The sequence below is a fragment of the Ursus arctos genome, unplaced genomic scaffold, assembly GCF_023065955.2.
Source record: "Ursus arctos isolate Adak ecotype North America unplaced genomic scaffold, UrsArc2.0 scaffold_24, whole genome shotgun sequence".
NCBI classification, from domain to species: Eukaryota; Metazoa; Chordata; class Mammalia; order Carnivora; family Ursidae; genus Ursus; species Ursus arctos.
Genome location: NW_026622919.1, coordinates 34483441 through 34510824, shown reverse-complemented (window position 1 = coordinate 34510824; position 27384 = coordinate 34483441). Strand labels below are relative to the sequence as shown.

Below are 27384 nucleotides of genomic sequence, written 5' to 3'. Positions count from 1 at the left end.
ATAAGAGATTCCTGAAGGTAGAGAACAAACTGAAGTTTGATGGAGGGAGGTGTGGTCGAGGGGATTAAGGAGGGCACTTGTTTTGATGAGCCCTGAATATTGTATTTAAGTAATGAACTACTGAATTCTACCCCTGAAACCAATAGCTGTCACCTAAGTAGAATTTAAATTAAAAATAATAAAAGAAGGAAAGTGAAAAGTCAATATATTAGGAAACAAAAATAAGTCAAAGGCCATTTCTTCAAAAAGATTAATAAAATTGATATCATTGCAGTCAGACTTTAAAAAGTTCACAAGTTACCAGTATCAGAAATAAAATAGACATCACTATAGATCCTACAGATTGATAAGAGATTATTATGAACAACTTTATTCCAATAAATTCTACAATTTAGATGAAATGGAGAAATCTTTTGGAAGACCCAAACTGCTGGAGCTCACACGAGAAGAAATGTAAATGGGCCTTTATCTATGAAAGGTGCTGAAGTCGTAGCAATAAGCCTGGCCGCAAAGACAGCTCCAGGCCCAGGTGGCTTTACTTGTGAATTCTACCAAGTATCGAAGGAGATAATGTTACCAGTTCTACACAAAGTCTTTCGTAAAATAGAAGGGAACATCTCCCACCTCATAGAAAGGCCTAAAAGAATTTAAAGAATTGTACTACAACTAAAAAGTTGTAGTGAGGTGTGTAGAGAGTTGAGCAAAGTAACAGGTTGCAGAGTCAATATATAAAAATCTGTTGTATTTCCGTGCCCTCGCAGCAAACAGTTGGAAGTGAAAATGTGCATTTCAGCTGATTAACAAGTGAGAATTTTTTAATTAGATTGCCTGGGTGTAAATCAGAACTCTGTCATGTACTAGATGTGTGGTCTTCCAATAAAATTAAAAATCTTTCTTTGCCTCAGTTTCATTTTAAAAACAGGTAAATCCTGGTACCTGCATCACAGGTTTAGTAAGAAAGTGCACAGAAAGCGTCCTTACTAGCTCAGTGCCTGCCCCAGAGTAGTCAGTATTAGCTGTGAGCCCTCAGAGACACTGAGTAGCCCGCCCAGCTCAAGGTGAGTTGTCCCTTCTCCATTCCGGCTTCCTTTCTCAAGGGTGTCCTCTGGAACTAGGAGCAGCCGAAGGGAGCAGCCCCCCATTTCATGATGGGGCAAGTGCCTTGCCCAAGGACACAGTTGAATTCAGCGTTCCCCCATTGGGTCAGCCATGTGCCTGGTGGAGAAGAGGGCTCTGGTGGGCACCATATCGCGAGGTGTGGTCGGAGGGAACGTGCACACGGCTCACGGGGCTGTTTCTGCCACAGACGTGGACGTCGCGCTGCCTGATGAAGTTCTACGCTGTGGTGGCCACCTCTCCCACATCCTGGGAGAGCCACAAGATTGCCGAGAGGATTGAGCAGCGAATCTTGAATTCCAACCCTGTCATGGAAGCTTTTGGTGAGCTCAGTGTCCTCTGCACAGTACCTCAATTCTGTTTCCTCTGGGATTTGCCGCCTCCCAGGGAGAGGGGTAGTGCTTTCGGTCCGTCTCTGGGAGTTGGAGGATGAGAGTATCACTCGCTGCCTTGGACCCTCAAACTGCTAGGTACCCTTGGGTTCTTTCCATTAGAGTCATCCCCTCCTCTGGCCTAGGCTGGAGAGGACCTTGTGGCTCACCTAGTTCAAATCCTGTTCTTACATACGGTTTCCCGAGGGTTCAGAGAAGAAGGGGGCTTGTCTAAGAATGTTCATCAGATAGTGTCCATGTCGGGACTGGAGCTTAGATGCGTCCGCGTGGGCCCACAGCTGCCCAGATGCAGGGTGGAGATAGGTCTGTTGTACTTCGATGTTGTCTAACTTAATAGTGACAGCTCGTTGGTTTTGGCCCTTTCCCTTCAAAGAAGACAGTCCCTGACCACCTAGACTTGCTCATTCCAGTTCATTGCCAAGAAGTTCTAACCCTCCTGAAACACGTTTGCTGAAGTCCCGAGTGCGCATTCCCCAGTCCCGTCCCCTGTGACGTGAAAACCCACAAGGGGGCTATTTGGTGACTTGAGGATAGAGACATGCCCCCACGTTGGCCCGCGAGAACCCTGTCAATGTGGTGGAGTGGCGTAAACATAGGTGTGATCTGTAGGGAATGCGTGCACCCTGAGGAATGACAACAGCAGTCGCTTTGGGAAGTTCATCCAGCTCCAGCTGAACAGGTAATGGCTGATGGGAGGATGGGGATGGGGAGTCTGAAAATGCCTGGGGCGGTTTCCAGCCTGGGCTACTCCTGTGGGCAGAACCCTACTCCTCCTGGCATGTAATGTTTGTGGAATAAATGAACCTGGGGATGATCTTTGAACCTGGAGAATTCTAGCTACTCCAGTCTTAGAGACCCTGAGGCAGTGTGCTTGTCATGGCCTGTGAGTTCCTCCTGGCTTCTACCCTGGTTCAAGGGCTTCTAGTTAAACTACCACCTCTCTGGCCTGCACCCCTGAGCTTGAAGCTGAGACTTCTGTTTGCCTTGAGATGGGACAAAATGGTATAAAGCGGGCTTGGCCCTGTCTACCTGAGCTGGTCATGGGAATGTCCAGACCACCCAAGGACCTGCTGAGTGGTCCCTACTCCTGAAGACCTACTTGGAAGAGCTTTGGGGGGAGTGGCTAGGTTGCATTCAGGCATTAAGTTAAGTACTTAATAAATGGCTACCTGCTTGTGCCCAGGGCCCAGCAGATGACTGGAGCCACAGTCCAGACGTACCTCCTGGAGAAAACTCGAGTGGCCTGCCAAGCCTCCAGTGAGAGGAACTTCCACATCTTCTACCAGGTTTGTGTCAAGCTGGGCCCACAGCTGCCTAGATGTAGGATGGAGATGGGTCTGAGCCTCCAAACCCTCCTCTCCGCAGTGCTCCCTCCGTGCTCCAGGCCTGCCCTGCCACTTTCGGTGATGCCACCACTTATTCCTGCAGACTTTATGCAACTCTTCTGCCTCATGCTAGACCTTGGCTCCCAGGATGGTTTTGACATGGAGATGCATTTCCTTTCTCTATCAGACCAAAGGTCCTTGAGACTGGGGCTGGGTCCCCCTCATCAGACCGAGGACTCTTAGAATGGCAGCTGTCTCAAACAGAGTGAAGGCTTCCCTAGAGCTGTCTCATGTGTCTCTCATCAGACTTGGGGTCCCCCAGAGCCTGGATAGTATGTCTCCCTGCTCAGATGGGACCTGGGGCTCCCCAGACAGGAGTCGTGCTTTCCTCATCAGACCACAGGTCTCCTCAGCAGGCTTTTTTTGCAACAGGTTGGAGACATTCAGAACTGTTGCTGTGGCTTTTGCCCCTGGGTCTGCCCTGGGCTCTGTGCAGGGACCTCTCAGCCTTGTGATATCAAAGCATTTCTCCTCTCATAGCAACCCCAGGCTTATGCAGCCCTGGGCTTCCTCACACCCTCACCTTGGCCACCCGCCCACCCCTCCCCACAGATCTGTAAAGGAGCCAGCACGGACGAGAGGCTCCAGTGGCACCTTCCCGAGGGAGCGGCCTTCTCTTGGCTGCCCAACCCAGAGAGGACTTTGGAAGGTATGGGGAGCCTTGTCCAGCACCCTGGGCTGGCCCATCAGTACCCACTTACCCTCTGCACAGGGCCTGCCTTCTTCACCCCTCGATGCCCCTGCTGACCTCTGTTCCTGACCCTGGGCTGTGACTTGGATTCCTTTTCAGAGGATTGTTTCGAGGTGACCAGAGAGGCCATGCTTCATTTGGGCATCGACACCCCCACTCAGAACAACATCTTTCAGGTTAGAAGAAAAGGCACACCTCTTATCTTCAGCAGAAGTGATGGATGGGCAGCCCCTTTCATGGGTCCCTTCTCTGAACTCTGAAGAACTAGGCCTTTAGGCACATGAGCAATCTCTAAGGAGTCAGTTACCCTCTGTGCCTGGACAGGGCATCAGGGCGGACAGGGCACAGAGGACAGTGATAGTGTGCAGTGTGTGGTTAAAACCTATCACGGTGGTTGTGGGCTGGAGGTGGGGGGAAGGGTGAGGTGCCCGGGTCAGTTACTACTGCAGTGATCAGAATAGATAAGTAGTGCTGTCACAGGTTCATCTGGTGTATTCAGACTTAAAAATCATGTTCATACCTTTTAGTCCACTTCGTTTTTTTCAACAGTCCTGCATGTATGGAGGTTTTTCCCATTTTTATGCTTGAGAAAACTAGAGAGGTAAAGTGACCTCCCTAAGTCAGACATCACCAAGTGACAGTTCGTACCAGACGTAGTAATTCCAATTTCCAACTTTTCCCTCCTCTCAGATGGAGTGTTGACCCAAGTGAGCTGGGCCCCTCATCCCACTAGTGGCCTCCCTTCTCCCTTCTGTCCTGCTGACAGGGCTGACTACCTCCCTCCCCTATCACCTCCTGACCCACCAGAGCACTGGGAGAGAGATATCTAGGACAGGCTGGCAGCAGCCACAGGGAAGCCTCTGCCGGGAGATGGCAGTGCAGTGGAAAGTGACCTCTCCCTCGAGATGGGGGCTGCTCAGGCAGGGAGGGGATCGTGGCCAGTATAGGCACCATTAGGCCACAGCTTGGCCAGAGGGACAGCACATGGGGACGAGCCCCGGGCGAGTGGACAACACTGGGGTTCTGGATAGCAGTGTTGGCTTGTCAGTGTCATGACCCTCTGCCCGCTGGGCACGGCAGTCTTCTGCCAAGGTAGGTTGTGGCCTGAACGCGGTAGCATGTGGAGACCCCCTGCCTGGGACCAGACAGGGATGGTAGGAGAGGCCCTGCTCTCCCAATAAGGGTCTCAGGGTTTCCAAGTTGCTGGACCTATAAGTCTCTTCTCTGTAGCCCCTGGGGCCTCAGCCGTGTAGCTCAGTGAGTGCACAGTCCCCTGTGCAGTGTGGACTGGGACAGGAACCCACTGTGCAGAGACCAAACTCCCAGATTCCACTGCAGGGTGAGCTGCCAGAAGCCCCACACTGGGGAAAGGCCAGAGGGAGCCGGGGCCAAACCCCCACTGGCTACACACAAGTGAGCCTGACCCACAGGGACAGATAGTGGGTGACTTAGCAGCCCCACTGGCTGCCCCGGGAGGCCCCTGAAGTCAGACTGCCCGGGTTCTCATCCTGCCTTTGTCTTTTACCAAGTCTGTGGTCTATAGGCTTGTGATTTAAAGATTTTATTTTATTTTTTTAAGTAATCTCTACACCCAATGTGGGACTCGAACTCAAAACCCCAAGGTTGAGAGTTGTATGCTCCACTGAGCCAGCCAGGACCCCTGTAGACTTATGATTGAACTTTTCCCTTTGTCACCTCTGTCATGGGTATCATCACAGCACATTTCTCATTGATTTTTGAAAAGATTAAATGAGGTAATGCATGTAACTCATATAGAATTGTGCCTGGCAGGGTCTCATAGTCCGGGGGCCTCAGTTAGGAGCTTGTCTTACTATTCTGTTACCGGGACTCTGCTCAGGGAGAGGGGCCCTTCCCGGGTGAGGCTCCAGCCCTTGAGAAAGCGCTCACCCCGCGTCCTCTCCTGCCCGCTCAGGTCCTGGCCGGACTGCTGCACCTCGGCAACGTCCGCTTTGCCGACTCTGAGGACGAAGCCCAGCCCTGCCAACTGAGGGGCGACGCCACATGTGAGGACGGGGTAGGGGCCTGGGCTCAGGTTTGGTCACACCACCAGGGAGCAGGGCCCGTCCTGTCTGCAAAAGGGCCAGCATTGCTGGGGCTGGAGGGGGAGGCCCGAGGGTGAAATCTGGAATGCGATGCCCTTGATGAAACCACGGACGTTACTCCTCACCCCATCTCTGGGGAGGCAAACAGCAGCATCCCTGTTTTACAGATGAGAGAAAAGTCAGAGGGTTTATACAGTGATCCGTCCCACGTGGGGCTGTGTGAACTGAGACAGAGAAGGCCTGGGTTCAGGTCCTGCCTCTGCCTTGGGCAAGTCTTACCCACCAGAACCTAGGTTTATTCTGCCAGTTGGTGGGGTAGTGGTTCCACTGTGATGACTTCACATTGTCTTGTGAAGAGGGCTGTTTGGATGGAAGGTGATTTGTCCCTCTCAGGCTCTATCAGGACATCCGCCTTGCTGCTGCAACTTCCAGAAGACCCACTGCTGGAGACACTGCGAATCAGAACCATCAGGGCAGGCAGGCAGCAGCAGGTGTTCCGGAAGCCCTGCTCCCGAGCCGAGTGTGACACCCGCAGAGACTGTCTGGCCAAACTAGTCTACGCACGGTGAGCACTCAAGGCCCTGCCCTCCTTCCAGGTTCTCCCCCTGTCTGAAGCTGGGCCAGACACCATCAGGCAATAGGCCCAGGCCCGTGGTGAAAGCTTCCAAAGAAGCAGACGCATTCTCCTCCCTGCCCAGACCGGACAGCAGGGAGTGGCTCCTGCGTTTTCCCCGAGCGAGGCCTTGGACCTTAATTCCAGAGTCCTCTGCGTGGGGAAGTTGCCACAGTCTGGGCTAGACTCAGCTCATTATTAAAGCATGGGAGGCTGCCTTGCCCTTGGCAGTGGGTGAGGAAAGCCTGCCTGGCTCTCCACCGGCGGAGCAGGCCCCAAAGGCAATCTGGGGCCTCTCGGTTCCAGCTTGAGACCTGTGGGTGGATCGGCTCCCCTGTGTCCATGTGCCCTTGCACTTCGTCTCTTCATGTTAGTCACCTGGGGAGACCGATAGACCGTAGAGCCAGGAGCTTGGCCCGTGGTCTCGCACAGCAGCGTGCAGCAAGTGCAGGCCGCGAACCGGAAGGTGGGCGTCCTGGCCTTTTCCCGGCCGGTTATTTGGGCATCTCCACACTCTGGCCACGTGGTTAAGGGTGACTTCTCACCCTGGGTTCTGAGAATCTTCAGGGTACCAAGTGAGGGTATCAAGGGCCGGGAATCCTCCAAAACTATGGGACAGAACACATGTATGTGTGCGTATGCAGGTGCTTTGGGAACTTGGGTGCTAGGGAGAGAGGCCCCCCTGCTTTCATGAACTTCCTGAAGAGTCAAGAGCCTGGGAGGCACTACTGAGGGAATAAGATCCACTGAGATGAAGATGGCCCAGGGCAGGTGGGCTCAGACTAATCCCAGTTCAGCAAGAGACTTTGTTCCCACTGCCCTGAAGCTGATTGCAGGCCGAAGACTTAAAGCCTTTGTGTCAGGTCACTGCAAGAGGAGCAGATAAGATAAATATGACGGCTACGGACAGTGAGCCTGTCTGTGTGAAATAGAACATTTCACACAGGATACATCTTGGGTCACTGTATCACCAGGTCACTTGTGTTCAGTACCTCAGACGGGTACTTGAAGCTCTGGTGGCAAAAACAGAACCCAGCGACTGGACTGCAGAAAGTTGCAGAGCAGCCGCTCTAAGAAAAACTAAGAAAGAGACTCCTTAATAGCACCATACATAGTGCTGAACGTGTCCCCAGGACAGTGACCGCCTCTTCGTCTCGGGGGGGGATGGTCCAGAGTGCAGGATGCCACTTGGCCTCAGGGGACTCGGGGCCCACTTGTGGGGGACCGAGTGGGGAGATGTGACAGGGCTTAAGCTCTAGGCCCCACAGGTCTAGTTTTGCAGGGGAGTCTAATGAACTTGGTTCTTTGCAAGCCTCACGCAGGCCTGCCCATCAGCACCTTCCCTTCTAAAGTCAAGACACCAGCTAGGTGTCTGGCTAGGTGACTGATGAAGACCCACTCCCTATCCAGCCCCAGGGTGTTCAGCTTACTGGCAGGACAGGCCAGGTGTATGTGTACCTAGGAATAGGCACAACCATAGTCTGCATTCGTGGTAGGGCAAGACAGGATGGGCAGGGACCCGGAGGAGAGGGTTTGACCTTTTGGCCTGTCAGGCTTGGGATACAGGCCCTTCAGAGTGTGGCGCCCTGGCTGGAGGAGCAGTCTTGCCACCCCTCAGGCTCACCTAACCTCTCACCAGAGTCCTCTCTCCCTCCACCCCCACCCCAACAGGCTGTTTGACTGGCTGGTATCCGTGATCAATAGCAGCATCTGTGCAGACCCTGACTCCTGGACCACTTTCATAGGTAGCAGGGGCTCACCCTTCCGGGAGCACTCCTTCAGAAAAAGAACAGTAGAGTCCACTGCGTGACTCCAGACAGCTCTTTTCCCTTCTCTGCACCCCCATCTCATCCCCCAACGTCTGGGCCAGACAGCTCTGTGCTCTCGATGCCCACGTTCGACCCGTCTGTAGCTCTCTCCAGGCAGACTCGGATGGTGCCTTGTCTGTGAGGGCCCCTCCTCTCCCCTGAGACCCAGGTCCAGCCTCAGGAGAGCAGTGTGGGGAGAGCCAAAAGAGCTAGATTAGAGGGGTTTGGGGGGACACACTAACATGGTTGGAACTGGGGTGGGATAGGTAGGGGAGGAAGTCAAGCTCAAAGATACAAAGTTTGCTCAAGGGACAGTGGAATCCTAGATATCAGCTGGGCTGGTGAAATCAAGGCCTTCCAAACTGGATTGGACACAGAAAATGTTCCCTAGGCTGCCGCTCAAACCTTATTCAGCCTTTCTCCGTGCTCTGAATTCTGAGGTGCCATGAAGTGGCGATGGGCCCCACCCCAGGGTGGGGTGTATGCTGTGCCCACTGCTGGTGTCCTGCTCATTCAACTTCATCTCCAGGCTGCCAAGCGTGAGGCGTCGCCCCAGGCTCCTATAGTCCCCCCAAGTCCCCCCCTGCCCCTGCAGTGGCCCCATGGGCTTTCCCCCATCCTCTCAGGCCTGCTGGATGTGTACGGATTTGAGTCCTTTCCCAACAACAGCCTGGAACAGTTGTGCATCAACTACGCCAATGAGAAGCTGCAGCAGCACTTTGTGGCTCACTACCTGAGGGCGCAGCAGGTGAGGGCGGGGTGCTCCTTCCAGCATCTTACCGGGAGCCTTTGGTTCCCTCTTTGATGCCATTCCGGAACATACTGTGGTATCGAGGCCAGCCGTGGATGAGCCATCTGGGCCTCAGATCACAGTTGCCTTCTTCTGCCACCCAACCCCCACCTTTGTCCCCTAGGAGGAATATGCAGTCGAGGGCCTGGAGTGGTCATTTGTCACTTACCAGGACAACCAGACCTGCTTGGATCTCATCGAGGGAAGCCCCATCAGCATCTGCTCCCTCATAAATGAGGTGGGGTCAGCTAGTATGCTCAGCACCAGACTTGGGCCTTTCTGGGGCCTTGAGACTATACTGTATCTCCCCTGTGCCTCTGTCTTCCCATCTGCCAAATAGGCTTGCTCATCCCTGTGTTCCTTGCCTCTCAGGGTCACTGTGATGCCTGTGTGACAATTCTGTCAGGGGGCGGCCACAGGGCATGGGGACCGTCTCGTGTTTGTGGCCGACTGCCCATCCCATCCCACACAGGAATGCCGCCTTAATCGGCCAAGCAGTGCAGCCCAGCTCCAGACACGCATCGAGAGTGCGCTGGCGGGCAGCCCCTGCCTGGGCCACAACAAGCTCAGCCGGGAGCCCAGCTTCATCGTGGTGCATTACGCGGGGCCCGTGCAGTACCACACCGCAGGCCTGGTGGAGAAGAACAAGGTGGGGGCTGGGCCATGGCTTGTGAGGGCCTGCGTGAAATGAGGTGTTGAGTCATTGCTGCACTTAACATGGAAGTTTCCCGTCACGCACTCTCTCCTAAACATCCTCCCAGAATGCAAAGTCGCCTCTTGGGCCTACCTGCCTGAGGTCCCTGATGGTCAAGCATTAGCTGCCCAGAAATGATTCCTGTCACAGAGGTCTCCCGCAGAAGTCTGGGGCTCCCAAAGAAACCATCTTCTGGGGCCCTGGTGAGGAGGGCTGGCACACCTGTGGACAGCCCTGGGTAGCACTCCACCTGCCCTTACCTGCCGTCCTTGTCCTTTTCCAATAGGACCCTGTCCCCCCTGAGCTGACCAGTCTCCTACAGCAATCCCAGGACCCCCTACTCAAGGTGATGTTTCCTGCTGACCCCGAAGAGAAGGCCCAAGAGGAGCCCTCTGGCCAGAGCAGAGCCCCTGTGTTGACTGTGGTGTCCAAGTTCAAGGTGGGTCTGGGGGGTGCCGATATGATGTGCTTGGCTCACTTACCAATCTCAAATATTTACTGAGCACATCCCAGGATTGGTACTGTGTGCCAGGGAAGGTTGACGAATCAAGTAGACGTGGTTCCAGTCCAGCGGAGTTGGTAGTCTCACGGGGAAGACCAAGACAGGAAACTGACAGAGACATACAACTGACATGATTGGAAGCCTGGGGGCTTGTGGGTGGCACAGTGAGGGCCTCTCACCCACTGCTGATAGGGCCGTCGTGGAAGAGCAGTACTTATGTGAACCTCTGTGCCCTAGTCCGTTCCCAGTTCTCCAGCTTCCTGCTCCAGCTCTGTCCTTGCCTAGCAGATTTGTCACCTCCTCCAGCACTTTTGCTTTCTGCCAGCTTTAAGCCCTTGCACATTCTGTTCTACCTCCGATGCCCCTGCCCTTCCCCCCCACTCCCACCCTCCACACCCTTTGGCCTAGTTGATTCCTTCTCCTCCTCCAGACTTCAGCCTCATCATCACCTCCTAGAGCAAGCACCTTGTGGAGCCCAGATTTTGTTGGCACATTCCTGCCTAGCCTCAGACAGACCCCTGAGGGGGCCCACCCCATGTCTGTGTGGCCCGTCAGACCCTGGGCTCTGAGCCGCAGACTGACCTTGTCCTTGCCCCAGCACAGCTCCCCTGGCACACAGGATGGGCTTAATGAGAACAACTGTTGCCTGAATGAGTGGCAGTGGCTCCTGAGATTGTTCTCTTCTAGGAAGGTTGCACCAGTGAGGGTGGGGGAAGGGAGCAGAGACCAACCAGGTGCAGGACTGCAGGTCAGGAAGTTCCCTGGAGACGGGGGGGGGGGGGGGGTGAGGAGCAGTGGGAGGTCAGGCCAAGAGGGTGCTTGGACTCCATGAGCACCTCCCATAATCATCCCAGGGCTCGAGAGGATCCCCGTCTCGGCTGTAAGGACCGTCTGGGCTGTGTGAGGCAGTCACTCACCAGGGCCCGGCTGACGGCCGCAGGCAGCCCCGGTCTGCCTGACCGCACCGTCTCCCTGCAGGCCTCCCTGGAGCAGCTTCTGCAGGTTCTGCACGGCACCACGCCCCACTACATTCGCTGCATCAAGCCCAACAGCCAGGGCCAGGCGCACACCTTTCTCCAGGAGGAGGTGAGTCACGGGGCCGAAGCTGCTTTGCAGCGAGCTCTATCTGGCCAAGGCCCTGAAGGGATGAAAGGCAGAACTTATCCTCCAAGTGGAGTGACCAGAGCGCGTCTCCCGGGCTGAGTCTCACATTAGGGCGTCTTGTGTCCCTGCTTTGGCAGCACGGTCATGTATGGTGTTGCGGTCTGCACACGGCACAGTGAGCTAGCCAGGAAGGCCCCACTGCAGCCTACACTCTGTTAGCCAGTCATGTGCCCTGATGAGACAGAGCTGCCTCGAGGAATGGGTGGGTTTTGTGATTTGCTGAAAGCCTGCGTTGCCTTACAGTCCTGCACAGTGCAGCCATTTCTGACCAGAGGTTGAGTTTTTTCTGATTTGCACAAAAGCAGTCGGTGGCCAACAGCTGCCCTTTGTTCAGGGTACAGGGCTCCGAGATGTGGATGAGGTCTGAGTGCTGCACCATGCTAGAGAGTGTCCCACAGTCAACTGGCCTAGGGTTTTAGGCCAGGATCTCTCCACTCAGGTCCCAAAGAATCTTTACAATATAACCTCTCCCCCCTCTCAGCCATGATTTACTCTGTTGCCCACAAAATACAAAACAGATGGAAAGCAAATTGGGTCGGGCTGCATGGTGAGGCAGAGACTCTGCACCGCCTGGAGGGGTGAGACAAAAGCAGGACCAGCACTTGCCTGAGCTGCATCAGAAGCCAGGCATCGGATGAGGGGACCTGGGGCCACCAGGACCCTTTCTAGCAGGGAGATTTTCTTGAGGTCCCAAGAAGTAGACCCCCATCAGCCACACCTCTGGACAGCCTGCAGGTTCATAACCAAGGCCACGGTGAGGCCTGAGAGGGCAGAAGGACTGTTATTTTTGGCCTGCTGGCCCTGTGCCGCAGGTGCCCACCCTGTCTCCCACCCTTGCAGGTCCTGAGCCAGCTGGAGGCCTGTGGCCTCGTGGAGACCATCCACATCAGTGCTGCTGGCTTCCCCATCCGGTGAGTGCGCCGAGCTCTGCATGGGGCAGGGCCAGTGCTGGGGTGGAGCTTGGCACTCAGGCGCGACAAGAGCTGTCCAGCCTGGAGAAGGAGGTGGAGGTGAAGAGAAAGAAGCAGGTCTGCAGAGGTCAACCTGGAACTTGAGAGGCTTCACTTGTTCATTTATCCGTTTACTTTCTGTGTACTGTTTTGTACCAGGCACTGTTTCTAGCATCAGTGAATAAGGAAGGTTAGCCTCTGCCTCTTGGGACCCATGTTCCTATGGGAACACGTACAAGAAGTATAAAGTAATCAGTGCTAAGAAAGAAACAAAAAATGCTGCTCGGTAGACTAATGGGGGAAGAGGATCTTTGGGCTGGTCAGGGAGGGGATCCTCTAAGCAGCTCAGGCCTCTGGGAAGGGAGGGTTTGGGGAAGGAAACAGCAAGCACAAAACTCCCAGCTTAGGAACTAAGATGCTAAAGTGATGGGGAGCATAGAGACCTGGGGGGAGAGGGACTGCACAGGCCCCACAAGGACCTGGCAGTTTGTCCAGAGGGCTGGGAAGCCGCTGGACGTTGTGAGGAGAGAGTGCTGTGCTCCGATCCATGTTCTGTGGCTGCTGTGTGGCGCCTGAACACAGGCAGGAGAGAAGGGAGATGCATGGGAAGGCTGTTGCCGGTGTACAGGCAAGATGGTGACCCAGATGAGGGGGGCAGCCCTGAAAAATGGAGAGAAATGGGTGAAATTGGAGTATGGCTTGCGACAGAAACAGGACTGTGGGTTGGTTGACCATGGGGTGTGGGCAGTCAGCTTCCAGGTCACACAGGAAACTTCCAGGCTTCCATCTGAGGCTAATGGATGTGTCGGGGGACAGTTCCCTGAGACAGGATGTCTGGGGAAGGCACAGGCTGGAAGTGGGATGGGAGGGGAGTCAGGAACGTGACCTCGTCAGGTTTGCGGCAGCTGGAAGACAGGTTGGGGCCCAGAGCTTTGGGAACTGGAGAGCGTGAGGATCTGTCCTCGGTGGGTTGTAGCGTCATGAGCAAGGCGGAAATCACGGTGGGGAGAGAGGAGTGCTCTCAGGCCGTTCCTTGGGGAACATTCACATTTAGAGAGAGGGTAGGTGATGAGAGTCGTGGGTGAAGGAGGAAGCCAGGCTCATGGGGGTCAAAGGAGCTAGAGAACCTCAGGGGGATGGGGGTCAGCCGGGCACCTCCCAGAGGCCAGTCAGAGCACCAGCCACTGGATTTGGTGGCATGGCATTTGCTGATGGCTGCAACAAGAGCCTCATGGGAAGTGTTGGGGACGGAAGGCAGACTCGGGAGGAGGAGGTGGAGAGATATGAAGTGGCACTAGCTGGCTCAGTGTCTCGGTGAAGGGGAGCAGAGAAATCGGGAGGAAGCAAGGGAGGCTGTGGGGTCAGAAGCCACACATGGGGCTGACCGTGTACGCAGCAAGAGCCATCCAACTGGGGAGAAGCCTGCAAGCCCCTCTGGAAGGAGGCAGGCTGCAAATCCCTACAAAAAGAGCAAGCACTTTGTTTGGGTAGACCAAGGCAGCAGGAAGCAGCAGACCCAGTTTAAAATGGGTTAAACTGGTTTCTGTGAGTGACCGTAGTAACCCCTCCAGAATCACCACCTCATCCGTTCAGTGGGCACCGCCAGGCAGCGCCTGTCTTCGCTGCTGCGTAAATAGAGGAACTCCCGTTGGCCCCAAGCACTGTGCCAGGCTCACAGATGAAGTCACTTCTATTTCTTCCACCTCCCTCGGCTTCCAGGATCCCTCACCGGAACTTCATGGAACGATATGAATTACTGAGAAGGCTCCGTGCTCCCACGTCCTCTGGCCCCCGCAGCCTACCTCCTGCTGAAGGGCGCTCAGGTGAGTGGGGCGCATTTGCTAGTCCTGTGTTCAACCACCGTTGACTGAGCACCTATCCTGGGCCATCTCAGGGCTGGGGCTGGGCATTCAGAGCGGAGTAGAACATAGCCCTGCCCTCATGGTTCTTGGTTCACTAGGGGAAACAGACTAAAGGGAGACAAACAGTGGGGAAAGTGGAAAGGCAGAGCTGGGAACAGAATGCTGTGGGTAATGCTGGAGAGGTGTGAATCAGGGAGAGCTTCCTGGAGGAAGTAGTGTCTGAAGATAGATGGTATTGGCCAGGGGAAGGGCATTCCACCTGACAGGTAATTGAACAGAGAGCTACAGGCAGGAGACAACACTGTGTGTGTGAGGAACTCCAGGCCAGTGTTGCCTGCCATAAGGGTAGAGAACAGTTGGAGGTGAGACTGGGGTGATGGGCAGGCCATGTCACAGAAGCCGAGCATTATTCTCTGGACAGCTGGAGGTACCTCAGAGGAGGAAGGGAGTGATGTCAGCCTTGTGCTTTCTGGAGACCACGGTGGGGCTCCCATGGCAGGCCATGGGAGTGAGGCTATTACGTTGGTCAGAGTCAAGCTAGAGATGTGGGCACAGTGGGCAATGTTGGGAGGAAACTGGTCAGACTGTGCCTGGCCAGTGTGGAAAGGAGGTTTGGGGGAGCTGCTAAGCCCCACAGGGCTGACTTGAGCTCCAGGTGCCTGGAGTCATCCAGTGGAGACGTCTGCAAAGCCCTTGGCAAGCTCTAACAAGGGAAAGGTCTGGCATGTGGCCCTGGTGTGGGTGCTGTCAGCATGTAGGGTAAGCCCCCCGCACGGGTAGAAGAAGAAGAGGCCAAGGACTGAGTGTGAGGCCCCTGCCCAGCAGGATCCCAGCCCAGCAGCAGCGGCTCCCACACAGCCCTACCCTGGGGCCTGGCAGACCTGGGACAGTTCTGCTTTCCCTCCTCTCTCAGGCACTATTTTGTCACTTGCCTTTCATTCTTTTCCCTCACCTCTTTCCTTCCCCTCTTCATGATCTGCTCTCCTGCTCTGTCTCGTGCCCAAAGCCCCCTTCGCCCCCGGTTGATTTTGCGGTTTCTCGTCTGCGGCATCTTCTTTGGCAGCCTCTGTCTCCAGAGAGGCACTGGGCAGCAAAAGGTGGTCAGAGCCCTCAGGTAAATGGTCTACAGGAGCCAGCCGTGCACGCTGAGGGAGGGCAGGCAGGGGCACCTGCTGGGCCTCCCTGGGACCGGGATTTGTTCTCCCTTTTCTCATACATGGCAGGGAGTTAAGGGGTCAGGGGCCATGGGAGCAGCCCAGCTGCCCTGCTTGGCCCTCCGCATGTTTGGGGCCTTGGAACAAATGCTAAGTAGCCTGGGTTTCCAGGTTGGGGTCCAGGTACCAAGTGCCCTTTGCCAGCTTGCCCACGGGACCCATGGGGATGGAGGCTGCAGGCCAGCCCAGGGGACAGCCACAAGTGGGGATTCCCGTATTCCTCAGAACAGTGAGGGCCTGAGGAAGTCTAGAGGGGTCACCTCTGGCCTCCCCCATAAAAGGACGGAGAAGTGGTTAGAGGCAAGAACAGCAGCAAAAAAGCCTGTGGAGTATTGAGGATTTGAGAACCGGTTTCTCAAGTCCACAGAAGTGTGTAGATGACCAAGAGCTGATAGGACCTCCTTCGTCCATCCCACAGAATGGTCTCCATGCACCGAGGCGGCCGCACTGCAACCTCTCCTCCAGGACATCCTCCACACTCTTCCAGCTCTGACTCAGGCAGCAGCCATACTTGGTGACCCAGCAGAGGCCACACCAGCCCCAGTTCACTGTGGCAGGACCAAGGTGTTCATGACGGACTCCATGGTAAGCTGGTTTGGGGATGAGGAGGGGAGTTCACCGAAGTCAGCCGCGTGCTCTCAGCAGGACAGGGTCTGGGACCACTTCAGGGCAGTGGGAGGAGAGGCTGAGGACCTCAGTGGATACGCCTTCTCCCAGCTGGAGCTTCTGGAACACGGACGTGCCCAGGTGCTGGAGCAGTGTGCCCGCCGCATCCAGGGCAGCTGGAGGCGACACTGGCATCGCAAGCAGGAGAGGCAGAGGCGGGCGGCCGTGCTCATCCAGGCAGGTAGGAAGCGCACGGGCTCGGTGCCAGGCCAGCGCACAGGCCTGCATGCAGACCCTGCGTGATCTGGGTTTCCTGCAGACCCCATATGCCAAGGCCGTGTCCCAGCCTCAAGACGTTGATGGCACGACCCTGTGGTGCACTGAGATTCGAATTCCGATCCACCTCACCCAGACTGTCTCCCCAGTTCAGTGGAAATCAGGTCACACCACAAATAAGGGTGCTCTGTAGGCAGCAGAGGCTAAAAATTTGCCTTTAATCCCCCTTTCCCAGACCTAGAGAGTGGTTTATGCAACCTTCCTTTGCCTCTATGACAGATCATTCCCTGTCGGGTCCAGGGCTTGCAATGAGTTTGAGAAGGTAAAACTGACAAGATTTGATTCATCAAAGGAAGAGATATAGGAACCATGTTCACAGCAATGTTATTTTGAAAATACTAGAAACCAGCCACACAGCTGATGGTGGTAGAGTCGTGGCTGTATTATGGACCATCTCTATGATGCAGCCAGGAAGTGTTTTTGAAGAATATTTTTAATTTAATGGAAAACCACTTTCCAATGTTATGTTCAAACCAGGATGCCAAACTGCACGTCGAGGGTGATGCCACCTTCCTCAGGTGTGTTTCTGTGTAGACAGGCCTAAAAAATTGTGTAAGGAAACTATAGAACTGTCTGCGATGGTGAGATAACAGGATTTGGATCTGTCTTTAAACTTTTTAGTTTTCTAGAATCCAAACATTAATATTGAATGGAATAGCCCCTTTTCTGAATATGATTGTACCAAAAAGAACCAGAAAATGCTGAAATTGCAAGAGAAGGAAACGAAAATTGCCACACGATCAGTCCACCATCCAGCAGGGATCCCCTTTCCAACACGTGGGTGCACGGTGGGGTCACCGTTTATGAATCCGTAAAGCCAGTAAGCAAATCCAACGGAGGATTTCCCAGAAGAGACCCGTCTTGTTCCCTGGGCACTGCGCGACGAGGCCGAGCCTGCACCCCGCCGCACCGCCACGCGAGCTCTGTCCCAGGCTGACGGTGTGAGGGGCGTCTTTGAGAGCCAGGTTCGCTTCCGTACGGACTTCGCTCCGTCCCTCACGGCGGCACAGGCCGGCCGTTCACTGGAGAGGCGCCGGGTCCAAATGTCTTCAGCAGCTCGGGCGTGGCTGCAGGGCCAGGCTACACATAGTTCTAACGAACGTTTCATTTACTTTCTCGTTTCTGGACAAACCACGCAGCCACCCGGTCCTGGTTCGCTCGGAGACACGTGCGGAGGCTGCACGCAGCTGCCACGGTCATCAAGCGTGCCTGGCGGAAGTGGAGAGTGAGTATCTGACTCCCGCGGGCCGGACGGCCTCCTGCCCCTCCTGCGCCAGACACCACCTATCCCTCGGGGCGTCTGGGACGCAGAAAGGGTGGCATCAGCAGCTCTGGGCATATACTAAAAACCATGGAATTACACGTGGTGAATTTTATGGTGTCTCAAATCTCAAGGCTATTTTTAAAGTAGCATACACGAGGCCTAAGCACAGGCGCCTTGGGTATAAAGAAGTTCAGCCACATGGCGCCCAGCTCCTTGAAGGCATCCAGCTGTTCAACAGCCTGGTGCCCTTCAGGTCACCTTGTTAAGCTGTTCTATTATAAAAGATAGTTTTGGTTTCCATTAAGAGCTAATGAACTGAAAGCTGTAAAGTGGGGTTTTTTTGTTTGTTTTGTTTTTTTTTTAAGATTGGAATGGCCTTCCTTGCTTCGAAAGAACTGGATGGTGTGGAAGAAAAACACTTGTCTCAAGTTCCCCTTCCCACGGGCTCTTTCCTGCTGCCGCAGACACAGACCAGCCTGCTGGCGGCAATAATCCGCCTCTGGCCCCTGGGACTGGTCCTGGCCAACGCGGCTGCGGGTGTCCGCGGCTTTCAGAGGAAGCTGGTGGTCTGGGCCTGCCTCCAGCTCCGCATGGGGAGCCCCAGTAGCTACACGGTCCAGACGGCACAAGAACACGCTGGTGTCACATCCATCCGAGCGCTGCCTCAGGTAAGCTGTGTGGCGGGACAGCAGTCCTGCCCGCGACGGCTCTGGGCCCCTCACATGTCGCAGAAGACAGGAGCCAAAGCCCATGAGTCCGCAGCGGGAACAGGACTGAGGCTGGGACAAGAGCTGTCCCGACCCTGCTCCCAGAGCTGGAAGCCTGAGCTTCCCACCTGGCTGCAGGTTTGGGTGGTTTCTGTCATTATGACTCAGAATTTTCCAGAGCCCTTTCACTTTATAAAAACTGCCTTTGAGTGTTGTTCTGCCTTCTCCTCTGAATCTCCATTTAATTAGTCCCACTTTTTAAAACTTTGGGTTGTGATGACAGCTTATTCTGTCAAATGGCACTGAAGTTAGCATCCTGTTTTCCTCAAATTGCTCCGGCTGCGCAGATGACAAGCAGGTCAGTCAGTGGTCCAAGAGCTCTGTTTATATCCCAGGCAGCGGGAGGAAAGGGAGTCAGCCAGCACATATAACAGGCTGATGCTCAGCCTGCCACACGGGTCCCAGCTAGGGTTGTGTGGCAGATCCAAAGGAAGGAAACAGTTCCCACACCAGAGGAATCACGATAGGCTGTGATCTGGAGAAGATCTCCCACGACAACACACAGGCCAGCCAGAGTATAAACAGAGGTGGGATTGTTTGCTATTCCAGTTTTAAGAGCCTTAAGACTGTGACAGGTAATATCTTATTAGGGGGGAGCTTCTTCATCCATCACACCGAATGGACGTGAAATGTATTTTAATTTGCCACTGGTTTAGAATGAGCAAAAAGCATGAACCAGTTCCGCTCCCGCTCTGACTCTACCAGTGCTTGTCCACACCTCTGTGCGCTTCTAGCCTTGGCTCTAGGGGGCACCTGGAGGGCTCCCAGGACCTGGGGTTCAACGTCTCTCTCTTTCCCCGTCTAGGGCTCAGTCAAGTTCCACTGCAGAAAGTCTCCACTGCCATACGCGGACATCTGCCCTGAACCCTCACCCTACAGTGTTACTGGCTTTAATCAGATTCTACTGGAAAGAGACAGCCTGGGCCACAGGTGATGTCTTCTCACCTTCTAGCCTCACCTGGCTGGGCAATCCTTTGGTGCCTTTGTGTCTACAAGGCCTGTTGCTGCCAGCTGCCTTGCCAAAGACATTCAATCCACACAACGCTGCCAAACTACTCCCACAGCAACGCCAAGCCCCTGTGACTAAGTGCTGGCTGCCACAGCCCCTGCACTAGCGGCCCCGGGGCTCTCATCGACACCTCAGGCCCTGACACGTGTCAGGGGTTGGTTAGCAAACCAGGGCTAAGAAACCTCAGGGCCACAGAGGACTCCCCCCATCTTACTACCTTCAGAGAGCCGACTCAGCAGTGCAGTCCCTCACTACAGTGGGGCACCCCCGGTGCGCTGCAAACAGAACAGGCCAAGTCAGCTTGAAATTAGCCCCCAAATTTCGACTGGGATATTTGTATTCAGTTCCTTAAAAAGGAACAAAACCTTACTATTTAACATGTTGATTTATTTAATGTAATTTCAAGCAATTATGAACGAAGGGTAAACAATGCAATTTACCATAGAATACCACATCGATTTTATTTAGCAACGGTGAGCAAGTTCTAACTCAAATGGGTATGAGACTTGACAAATCATGTGTGATGTCTACACTGTACCAAAATTAAAGTATTTAAACACCACCATCTGAATGTCAAGTTCTCCCTCCATAAAGGGTTTGTCACCTCGAATATCCTCTTGCCTGAAACCCACGCCTACCGTGCTGTAGAGAAAGCCTTTGTGTGGCCCACCCTACGTCGGCCGGCCTGGAAGTCAGCACCCTTGCTGAGGGCCCCGCGCTAGCCGTTCTCCTGCGGGGAGCGGGCAGGTTCCAGGAGTCACGCACACGGTCCAGCAGCAGCCCAAGAATTCGTCTTAGGAATCCTCGTCCTGGGACGGCTCCACGATCCGCAAACAGCAGTCCGCAAACTCCACAAACAAGGGCTCCTGCATGCAGGCTCTCATGAGCTGCGCCTTGTCGGCGCCCTGGTCGAGGCTGAGCATCAGCTGTCGAAGGTGTGGGTTGAGCAGCAGGCTTCTTAGTGCTGCAGACTCCCCTTACACACGAACAAGAAAGCCAGTGTGAGTCCAAGCGGGACCGGATGGAGGCAGCTGATAGCTACGAGCGCCCAGTGTCGTCAGTACACATCGAGGGCGCTGCATTCCCTTCACCTGCAAACCCAAGAATGGAACCAGTGCTCCACATAAACGAGGTGAGGTCGGTTAAACGCCATGAGTCCTGTTGTTGGCAGCTCTATAAATTAACTTTACACCATTTCAACTAGGAAGCAATAGCACAAATACAGAGAACAGTTCTCTGAAATTGTTGGCATGTTGTTCTCCATGGGCCTGAAGGTTCTCCCTGGTGAAGACGGTGACACCAAATACTCTGAACGCTGCGGAAGCCAGTGCGTGGCCCTCGCACCGCAGCCTCGGCAGCAATGATCGGACACTGCCATCTGTGTGGTGCCTTACAGCTGACCAAGCCCTTCACACCTGCCCTCGGTCTCACTGCCGTGGGCGCAGGCACGCAGCAGGGTGGGCCTGACTATGAGATAGAAACAAAACCTCCCGTGTTTAGGAACTACACTGGCCCGTTCACTATGCACGTCACAGAACTGCCCCAAGGCCCAACCACGCGGGCCTACAGAAACACCGGGTGTTAGAACACCTGTGTCCTTCTAAAACTCCAACTCTTGAGATCACTGTCTGCTTGAATGGCTAGACCATAAACAGAGCGCTGGGGAGGTGGGATAAATGCAGGCCCCTGCCCTACAGACTAGGATGGGAGAGAGAAGGTACCATAAAATATGAGTGGTATATTTCAAGGCCCCATGGGAGGGTGAAAAGTGCTTGCTTCTGAGAAAGACAAAAGGTCAAGAAAAGTTGAGCTGAGGGAGAGTAACCTGAACCAAGCCTTGAGGGAGGAGAATTTTGCCAACCCACAAAACCAGTAGGATTCCAGGCCAGGGAAGTTGTAGGAAGGAGGGGAGGTGTGGAAGCCCTGAATGTTTACAGAGTCACGTGGCTGAAGGCCTCTGCGTGCCACACTCAAGTACAGGGGACCCCTGAACAACACAGGTTTGAACTGCACAGGTCCGCTTATACATGGAGTTTTTCCCCATAAATACAGTGCTATAAGTGTATTTTCTCCTCGTAATTTTCTTAACGCTCTCTTTCATTTATTGTAAAAATACAGCATATGCTATATGTAACATACAGAATGTGTTAATCGACTATGTTATCCGTAAGGTTTCCAGTCAATAGTAGGCTATTAGTTCTCAGGGAGTCGGAAGTTATACACAAATTTTCAACTGCAGGGTGGCCGGAGGGGAGCCCTACCCCTGCGTAGTTCAAGGGTCACCTGTATTTAGTAACTTAAAAAAAAAAATCACATTCTATACATTGGATTAAATGTATCAGTGGTTGATAAAGAAGCAAGTACAGCACACTTACCTAAATTCTTTAAATTCTGCAAAGAAACTCTGTCCTCTTCCTCATCACTATTGAGAAAGTCAGCTACAGAGTCGTCGTCCTCATCATCTGAGGAATACAGAACACAACTAATTAAGACTAGAAACAAAACCTAGGTGCCAGACTTGAACAACTACTCCAACAGATAAAAAATGTGCACACCAGTGACAGTAGCAGGGGTAAGCAGGTATTGACAAAAGAAAAATGACCTTTTCTGGAATTTGCGGCTATACCAACATTCCTCTTTTTGGGGGAGGAGGGTGAAGCCAAGAATTGGGGAGTTTAACAAATGCATCTTAGTGTGTTCACATGATTGTTCTATGTGTTTCTCTTTGGGCCAGGAGCCTGATTTTCCAATTCCTATCACCCCAGCTCCCCTCACTATGGCTCCAGCCCTGTTGGGGGCCAAAATATTAGGTGCTCTGTAAATACCTGCTAACATGAATACCTTGTGCTTTCAACATGGCCAGAAATTTCTGACACTGCCTGAACCCAACAAGGAAGTTTCTCAAAGGGCAGAAATAGGCTATCCCATGCTGGGAATGTTTAGTACCTCTTTGCTGGCACCAGGAGGGTGTCGGACCCAGAAGATACTAGAGTCTGTAGAGATGGACGGGATGCCCGCCCACTCCCACAATAAGCTGTGAGGAGCCCCCGGCAACAGGAAGGTGAGCTAGGCCAAAGGCAGCCTCCCACCCGAGCCTAGCTCAGGTAAGGGACCGTTCGAGCCAGGCCCAGGGATGGAGACCTGAAGCCAAGACTGGAGAAGGCTCCTGCCAGCAGGTCCACCCCTTACTCCCCCACACCACAGCCAGCTGCCTGTTGCCCCCTTATTTCTCGTCCTTAACAACGCCCTCGGGCTGCTCTAAAATACACAACAGGTGCCCCACTCCTGGGGCTCTGGGCTAAGGAAGCCGTCGCTCCTTAATGAAGCCATCGTTCCTGACTCTCTGTCCCAACCCACGTCTCCTCTTTCAGTTTCTTCTGTTTGAAACCCTTTCCGGGGTTGGTTTTTTTGAAGTCAACCAACTCACCTTTGTTTCCTGCAGGCTTTATAGTTTTTGCCGCAACAGCCGACCTTATTTTTTTCTCAGTAGGACGAGTTTCAGGGTTGCACTGCTCTGAAAGAGACACAAATCAGATGCATATCACTCCACTTCAGCGAGGAGGCCGCGCCTCCCCACCGAGCCAGCATCTAGGTGGGAAACATGGACGTGGTAAGGGATACGGGTGGGGACGGAGATGAATGCAGCGAAAGTGAGGGATCCCATCAAAGGGCAGCACCCAGAAAACAAGAAACCCTGAGCCTGGCAGAGGCTGGAGGAAGCAGGCCTCATGCACCCTGAGGACTGTCCCCATCCTCCTTACCCCGCCTAACCTCACAGGGCTCTCCCCAAGATTAAGTGGCACACACAATTAGCGAACTGTTTTCTCAGCAGTTTCAGATACCGAGTTTGCATGTACCACGTGCCACTGGGATGACACAGATGAAAGTCATCAGGCCCACCTCAAGGGGTTGAGCCTTAGGATGGCAGCTAGAGCTCTGGATAAGAAGAGTCTGATAAATGTCACCTGAGAGGACTGGGAGACAAAGGGGAGGCGCTGCCAGGTGGAAAGAGCATCACCGGCAGAGGGAAAGGTCTACAGCTGGACTAGGCCCCTGGAAGAATAGGGTCATATGCAAGGACACAGGGATGCGCAACCAGCAGCTGATAGGGCAGGCCTGGCAGGTGGCTGGGGCACAAGTGGAGGAAGCAGGAGAAGAATGCCACACGGGAGGTTGGCCTTTCTTCCCAAGACCCTGTCTCTCATCAAAGGCACTGTGATGTTCAGGGTGGAAAGGTCTTTAATGGTGTGAGATGGCCTCACACTCCACAGGATGTTTATCTGCATCAATACCAATTGCCAGAAGTGCCCCCGACCCTCCTCAGCTGTCACAAGAGAAACATTGTCACAATGTGTCTGCCTAGGGAGAGCAATACCTAGGCTAAGAACCACCACCTCCCTTTGCTAGAGAGGCTGGAGTTTTCAACAAGGGAGTGAATTCCTCAAATACGCATTTCAGGAGAAACCCTGGCAGCAGCAGGGCCACACACTGAAGAGCTCCAGATTGCCCTGGATTGCCCTAGGGGTTCCCAGAGGGCCACCCAGGGCTGCACAGCAGGAGCAAAGCTAAGAAACCCGGTTCCCCAAACCTATTCCCAGCAAAGCAGTTCTACTTCTTTCCAGTCTATCTTGAACTCAAAAGTTTCCTTTGAAAATGCCCCAGAGGTAGGGTAAAGAACAAAAACAGCAGGGGGAGCGATGCAGCTTGAAACATACCTCTAAGTCAGAGATGGAGGGGATCACACTAGGCGCAAAAAACCCCAACAAGGAACTTGAACCAAAGAGTGAACTCAACATGAGATCGTCGGAAAGGGTCCCTAAGGACGAAGAGGCTCCGGGTTGGAGTTAAAATGTAGACTTAACAGCACTAATCGCTCCTTAAGGTAAACAGATGTACCTTGTTGTTTCTAACCAGGGATTGAAAAGAAAGAAAATGTTGTTGTTAACAACAGCCGGCGCCGCTTCTGAGTCAGAATACTAAGATGAAGAAACTAAGGTTGACTTTGATGACCAAAGCATTCGCCTGTTTTTAAAGAGAAAAAAAAGGGGGGGGGGTATGGTCTGTAGAAGTAAAGGCAGAGCCAAGTTTTGACTGTTCAAAATCTGGGGAGGAATTCACAGGCTGGGGCTCCGACAGGATCTGGCGAGGCAAGGCCGGGAGGGAGCGCGGCGGAACGTGGGGAAGGCTCGCACGAGGGGAGGGGCGGGTCAGGGGGAGACGCCGGGGCCTTACCTTTGTGCTTCCGGAAGCAGGCCACGGAGCAGCTGTAACAACAGAGGCCAGAGCCCGCGTCAGCCCGGAAGGTCCGGCCGAACCTCCCGCGGCCCCCGCCCGGCCCCCCGCCACCCCCGCCCGGTCCCCTTCTCCACGACCCCCGCGCTCACTAAGGCACGCGGCAGGCGGGGCAGCGGTATTTGGGTTTCTCCAAGCAAATCACGCAGACGACGGCACTGCAACTGAGCGACGCCATAGCCCCTCCACTGCCTCGTTCCCTCCGGACGCGCCAGTGTCTGACCCAGGGTCCCACGTGCACGCCCTTTATTCCCGTTTCCTTAACCGGGACCAATCGGCGCGCAGCACTCACTGGCAGTCAAAAGCAATGGATCGATTCTGCTCATTGCTCCAGTCCTGATAAGTAGAAAGTCGATACACTCGATGCGCATCCAGAAGCTGCTTTGGATTAATTCTCGCTGTCGTCCCTAGGGCGAGTGGCAGGCAGAAAGGGGAGGGAGAGGGAGAAGCAGGCTCCCCAGTGAGCAAGGGACCCGATGCGGGCTCCATCCCGGGACCCTGGGATCATGACCTGAGCCGAAGGCAGCCGCTTAACTGAGCCACCCAGGCGCCCCTGACTTGGACTTTCTGAATCTTGCAAGGGCACTGGGTTCTCCCCCTCGACATTCCACTTGTTTATATCTAGCAGATGAGAAGTCCAGACCCTGGCCAAACCAAAATCGGTTAGATTGAGTGACACACACGTGCTCTTCCCTGTGTAAGCCCTTTTTCTCTCAGGAAAGAAAGCTGAGGCTTGACCACAGAGAAATGTTTACTGAGCTCCAAGTGACAGCACTGCACTGCCCAGATGCTGGGCCGGGGACACCCAAGCAGTAGGGGGCACAGTCTCTGCCCTCTAGGAGCTCAAAGCTTAGAGTGAAAGCAGGACAGAGAGAGGGGAGAGAAGACTCTGTCTCAGGGTCCCGCCGGTGCTAGCCTGCACTTACACGGCCCTGAGAGTGAGTGCCTCTTCAAATCTTGCACCCGAGGCTCCTCACTTGACTCACCCTAGTCCCAGCCCTGGGTGGGATAGCTTGGTCAGGGAGCAGATGAGTGAGCTCTGGCCCAAAGGAAGGGATCCTGGCCTAATGAGTCTGGATAGATGAACCATGGTGGGACTTGAGTGGCACCTCAGGCTTTAGGAACAGTCATGTTTCATTAGCAGCCTGTGCCTCCTTGAAGCCCTAAGCACTGCCTAGCCAAACCAGGGCTCCCACCCCACATGCGCAGTGCCCACCTAGGGCCATAAGTCATTCTCACTCCCAAGTCCCTCCTCTCTTGTGTTGAGCCCATCAGCCCTCAGGATCCCACTTTTATAGGGGCTCCACACGATTGTCCTTGTTTTTGTGGATAAATCTGCTAGGAACAAGGCAATTGTTCGAGTCTTGGCTCAAACCCCTCCCTGGGTGACTTCTACCCTCTCTGAGGTCTCTCACCTATTAGTGTGGATGTGCAGGCCTGCTTTCCTGAGCTATTGAGAAGCAGAGAAAAGACCATGTGCAAAAATGTATGTAATTTGAGAGGAGCCAGAGTCTTGATGCTTGTGGGCCAGGGGCCCGCTGGATGGCATGGAGGGGCCGCAGGCTGCCGCGGGCAGGGACGTCTTTCTACACAACTTCCTGGGAGGCTGGGGGAGCAGCTTGTCCACTTCCATGTCATGCAGCTGATGGACTTGCTCTTCCTGTGGGTGGGGGCCACGCCGCACCTGCACAACCTCGCGGTGGCCATGTGCAACTGCTACGATTCCATCCCCGTGTCTATGTCCCTCCTCGAAGACACTTCTGACACAGTCTCCACTGGCCTTGCCTAGCGCTTAGCCAGGAAGACCTACAAACAGGTATTTGTCAGCTATAACCTTCAAAACACAGACAGTAACTTCCCACTACTGGTAGAAAACAGGATCAAGGAAGAAATGGAGGCTTTTCTGGAAAAGTTCTAGCAGAATGGCAGAAGGGAGGACTTGTAACTTATGTAGAATATACATAAATCAATGGATTGAATTTTTTTTAAAAAGTTTGTAATTTGAAGCACTACAGGGGGTTATTTGATACCCAAAGTCTGTAACTCCTGGAGCTCAGGTCCCAGCCCTATGAGTGCAGGTGTCAGGCCCCAAGTCCCTCAAGGCTGGGGTCCCAAATCTCAGGCCCCTCGAAAAGGGTTCTGCCGTCAGCCTCTATGGGCCACACTTGGTGGGTGTAAGCCACCATCCATCCCTGCTTTGGCTTTGCCAAACTGTCCCGAGGAAGCTGTCCAGTCCTTAGTGCTGAAGTGGCATATATCCCGACCTCCCCTGGGTAAACAAGGACCGGCCTGAAATCTAAGACGTGTTCACACTGACCCAATAATCAGCAGCATTCCCTGTATTCTCCGACAGTTGTGACCACCCCAGAACCGTCCCAGAAGGTCCACGCTTACCTGGGAAGGCCAGAGAAGGTCAGTGATTTGTCCAGGCCACACTTGAATCCTGCGCCCTGTCTGGCACCCAGTAGAAATTTTCTGACTGTGAACATCACCACTGCCCACTCCAGAGCAGTTGTGTTTGGAGGCTGAGGTCATGGAGAGTCTCCACAATTTTCAGGGCTCAACCCCACCTCATCCACATCCAAACCATGCTGATTACTCTACCTTTGGGTCCAGAGATGGTGACATCAGTGAAAAGAAGAAGTTTCTGGAATTCCTCCCACGCACATTCCACACAGTAAAAACAGCCTTTCCTCTACTCTGGGAGACACCCAGTGGCCCGAAACAGCTGCACCCCTCCTGCTCCAATGTCCAAGAAAGGAGGTGGCTCAGCGGTGGTGATGAGGTTGGGAAACATCAAAAGGCTAAGTAAGCCAGTAGGGATCTTCTTGGCAGTGGCGAGCTCAGAGAAAAACGACAGGTATGA

The 27384-nt window shown here is 54.0% G+C and overlaps 2 protein-coding genes and 1 pseudogene across 14 annotated transcripts in view; 2 read left to right on the top strand and 1 right to left on the bottom strand.

The window, feature by feature from the left end:
• MYO19 (myosin XIX) overlaps nucleotides 1-19788 on the top strand; it is a 33493-nt gene extending 13705 nt beyond the window's left edge. For 6 of the 11 annotated variants that reach the window (XM_057317650.1, XM_026517513.4, XM_048223610.2 and 3 more), the window contains 20 exons: nucleotides 1307-1439; nucleotides 2118-2187; nucleotides 2692-2794; nucleotides 3446-3542; nucleotides 3684-3760; nucleotides 5518-5608; nucleotides 6041-6212; nucleotides 7932-8005; nucleotides 8695-8816; nucleotides 8983-9096; nucleotides 9331-9507; nucleotides 9839-9991; nucleotides 11033-11140; nucleotides 12059-12129; nucleotides 13888-13991; nucleotides 15663-15829; nucleotides 15962-16091; nucleotides 17326-17411; nucleotides 17816-18118; nucleotides 19023-19788. In XM_057317650.1, the coding sequence (XP_057173633.1) occupies nucleotides 1307-1439; nucleotides 2118-2187; nucleotides 2692-2794; nucleotides 3446-3542; nucleotides 3684-3760; nucleotides 5518-5608; nucleotides 6041-6212; nucleotides 7932-8005; nucleotides 8695-8816; nucleotides 8983-9096; nucleotides 9331-9507; nucleotides 9839-9991; nucleotides 11033-11140; nucleotides 12059-12129; nucleotides 13888-13991; nucleotides 15663-15829; nucleotides 15962-16091; nucleotides 17326-17411; nucleotides 17816-18118; nucleotides 19023-19151 (2481 nt within the window). In that variant the 3' untranslated portion in view covers nucleotides 19152-19788. Of the gene's footprint in view, nucleotides 1-1306; nucleotides 1440-2117; nucleotides 2188-2691; nucleotides 2795-3445; nucleotides 3543-3683; nucleotides 3761-5517; nucleotides 5609-6040; nucleotides 6213-7931; nucleotides 8006-8694; nucleotides 8817-8982; nucleotides 9097-9330; nucleotides 9508-9838; nucleotides 9992-11032; nucleotides 11141-12058; nucleotides 12130-13887; nucleotides 13992-15662; nucleotides 15830-15961; nucleotides 16092-17325; nucleotides 17412-17815; nucleotides 18119-19022 lie in introns of those variants that run through there. The other 5 variants (XM_057317651.1, XM_057317649.1, XM_026517515.4 and 2 more) reach the window with 4 other exon arrangements.
• On the bottom strand, nucleotides 19669-27384 carry ZNHIT3 (zinc finger HIT-type containing 3). 3 transcript variants are annotated; one of them, XM_048223632.2, is made up of 6 exons: nucleotides 26913-27384; nucleotides 24611-24925; nucleotides 24459-24490; nucleotides 22654-22740; nucleotides 21602-21688; nucleotides 19669-20202 (listed from the first exon to the last, which is right to left on the bottom strand). In XM_048223632.2, the coding sequence occupies exons 2-6, from the start codon at nucleotides 24694-24696 to the stop codon at nucleotides 20021-20023; spliced, it is 474 nt and encodes a 157-aa protein (XP_048079589.1). In that variant the 5' UTR covers nucleotides 24697-24925; nucleotides 26913-27384; the 3' UTR covers nucleotides 19669-20020. The 3 variants fall into 3 exon arrangements, with proteins under 3 accessions (XP_048079589.1, XP_026373308.1, XP_026373307.1); XM_026517523.4 differs by lacking the exon at nucleotides 26913-27384 and adding an exon at nucleotides 23942-24132 and having other exon boundaries at nucleotides 22654-22735; nucleotides 24611-24667; XM_026517522.4 differs by lacking the exon at nucleotides 26913-27384 and having other exon boundaries at nucleotides 24611-26312.
• Nucleotides 26066-26449, top strand: LOC113268917 (proteasome assembly chaperone 4-like; annotated as a pseudogene).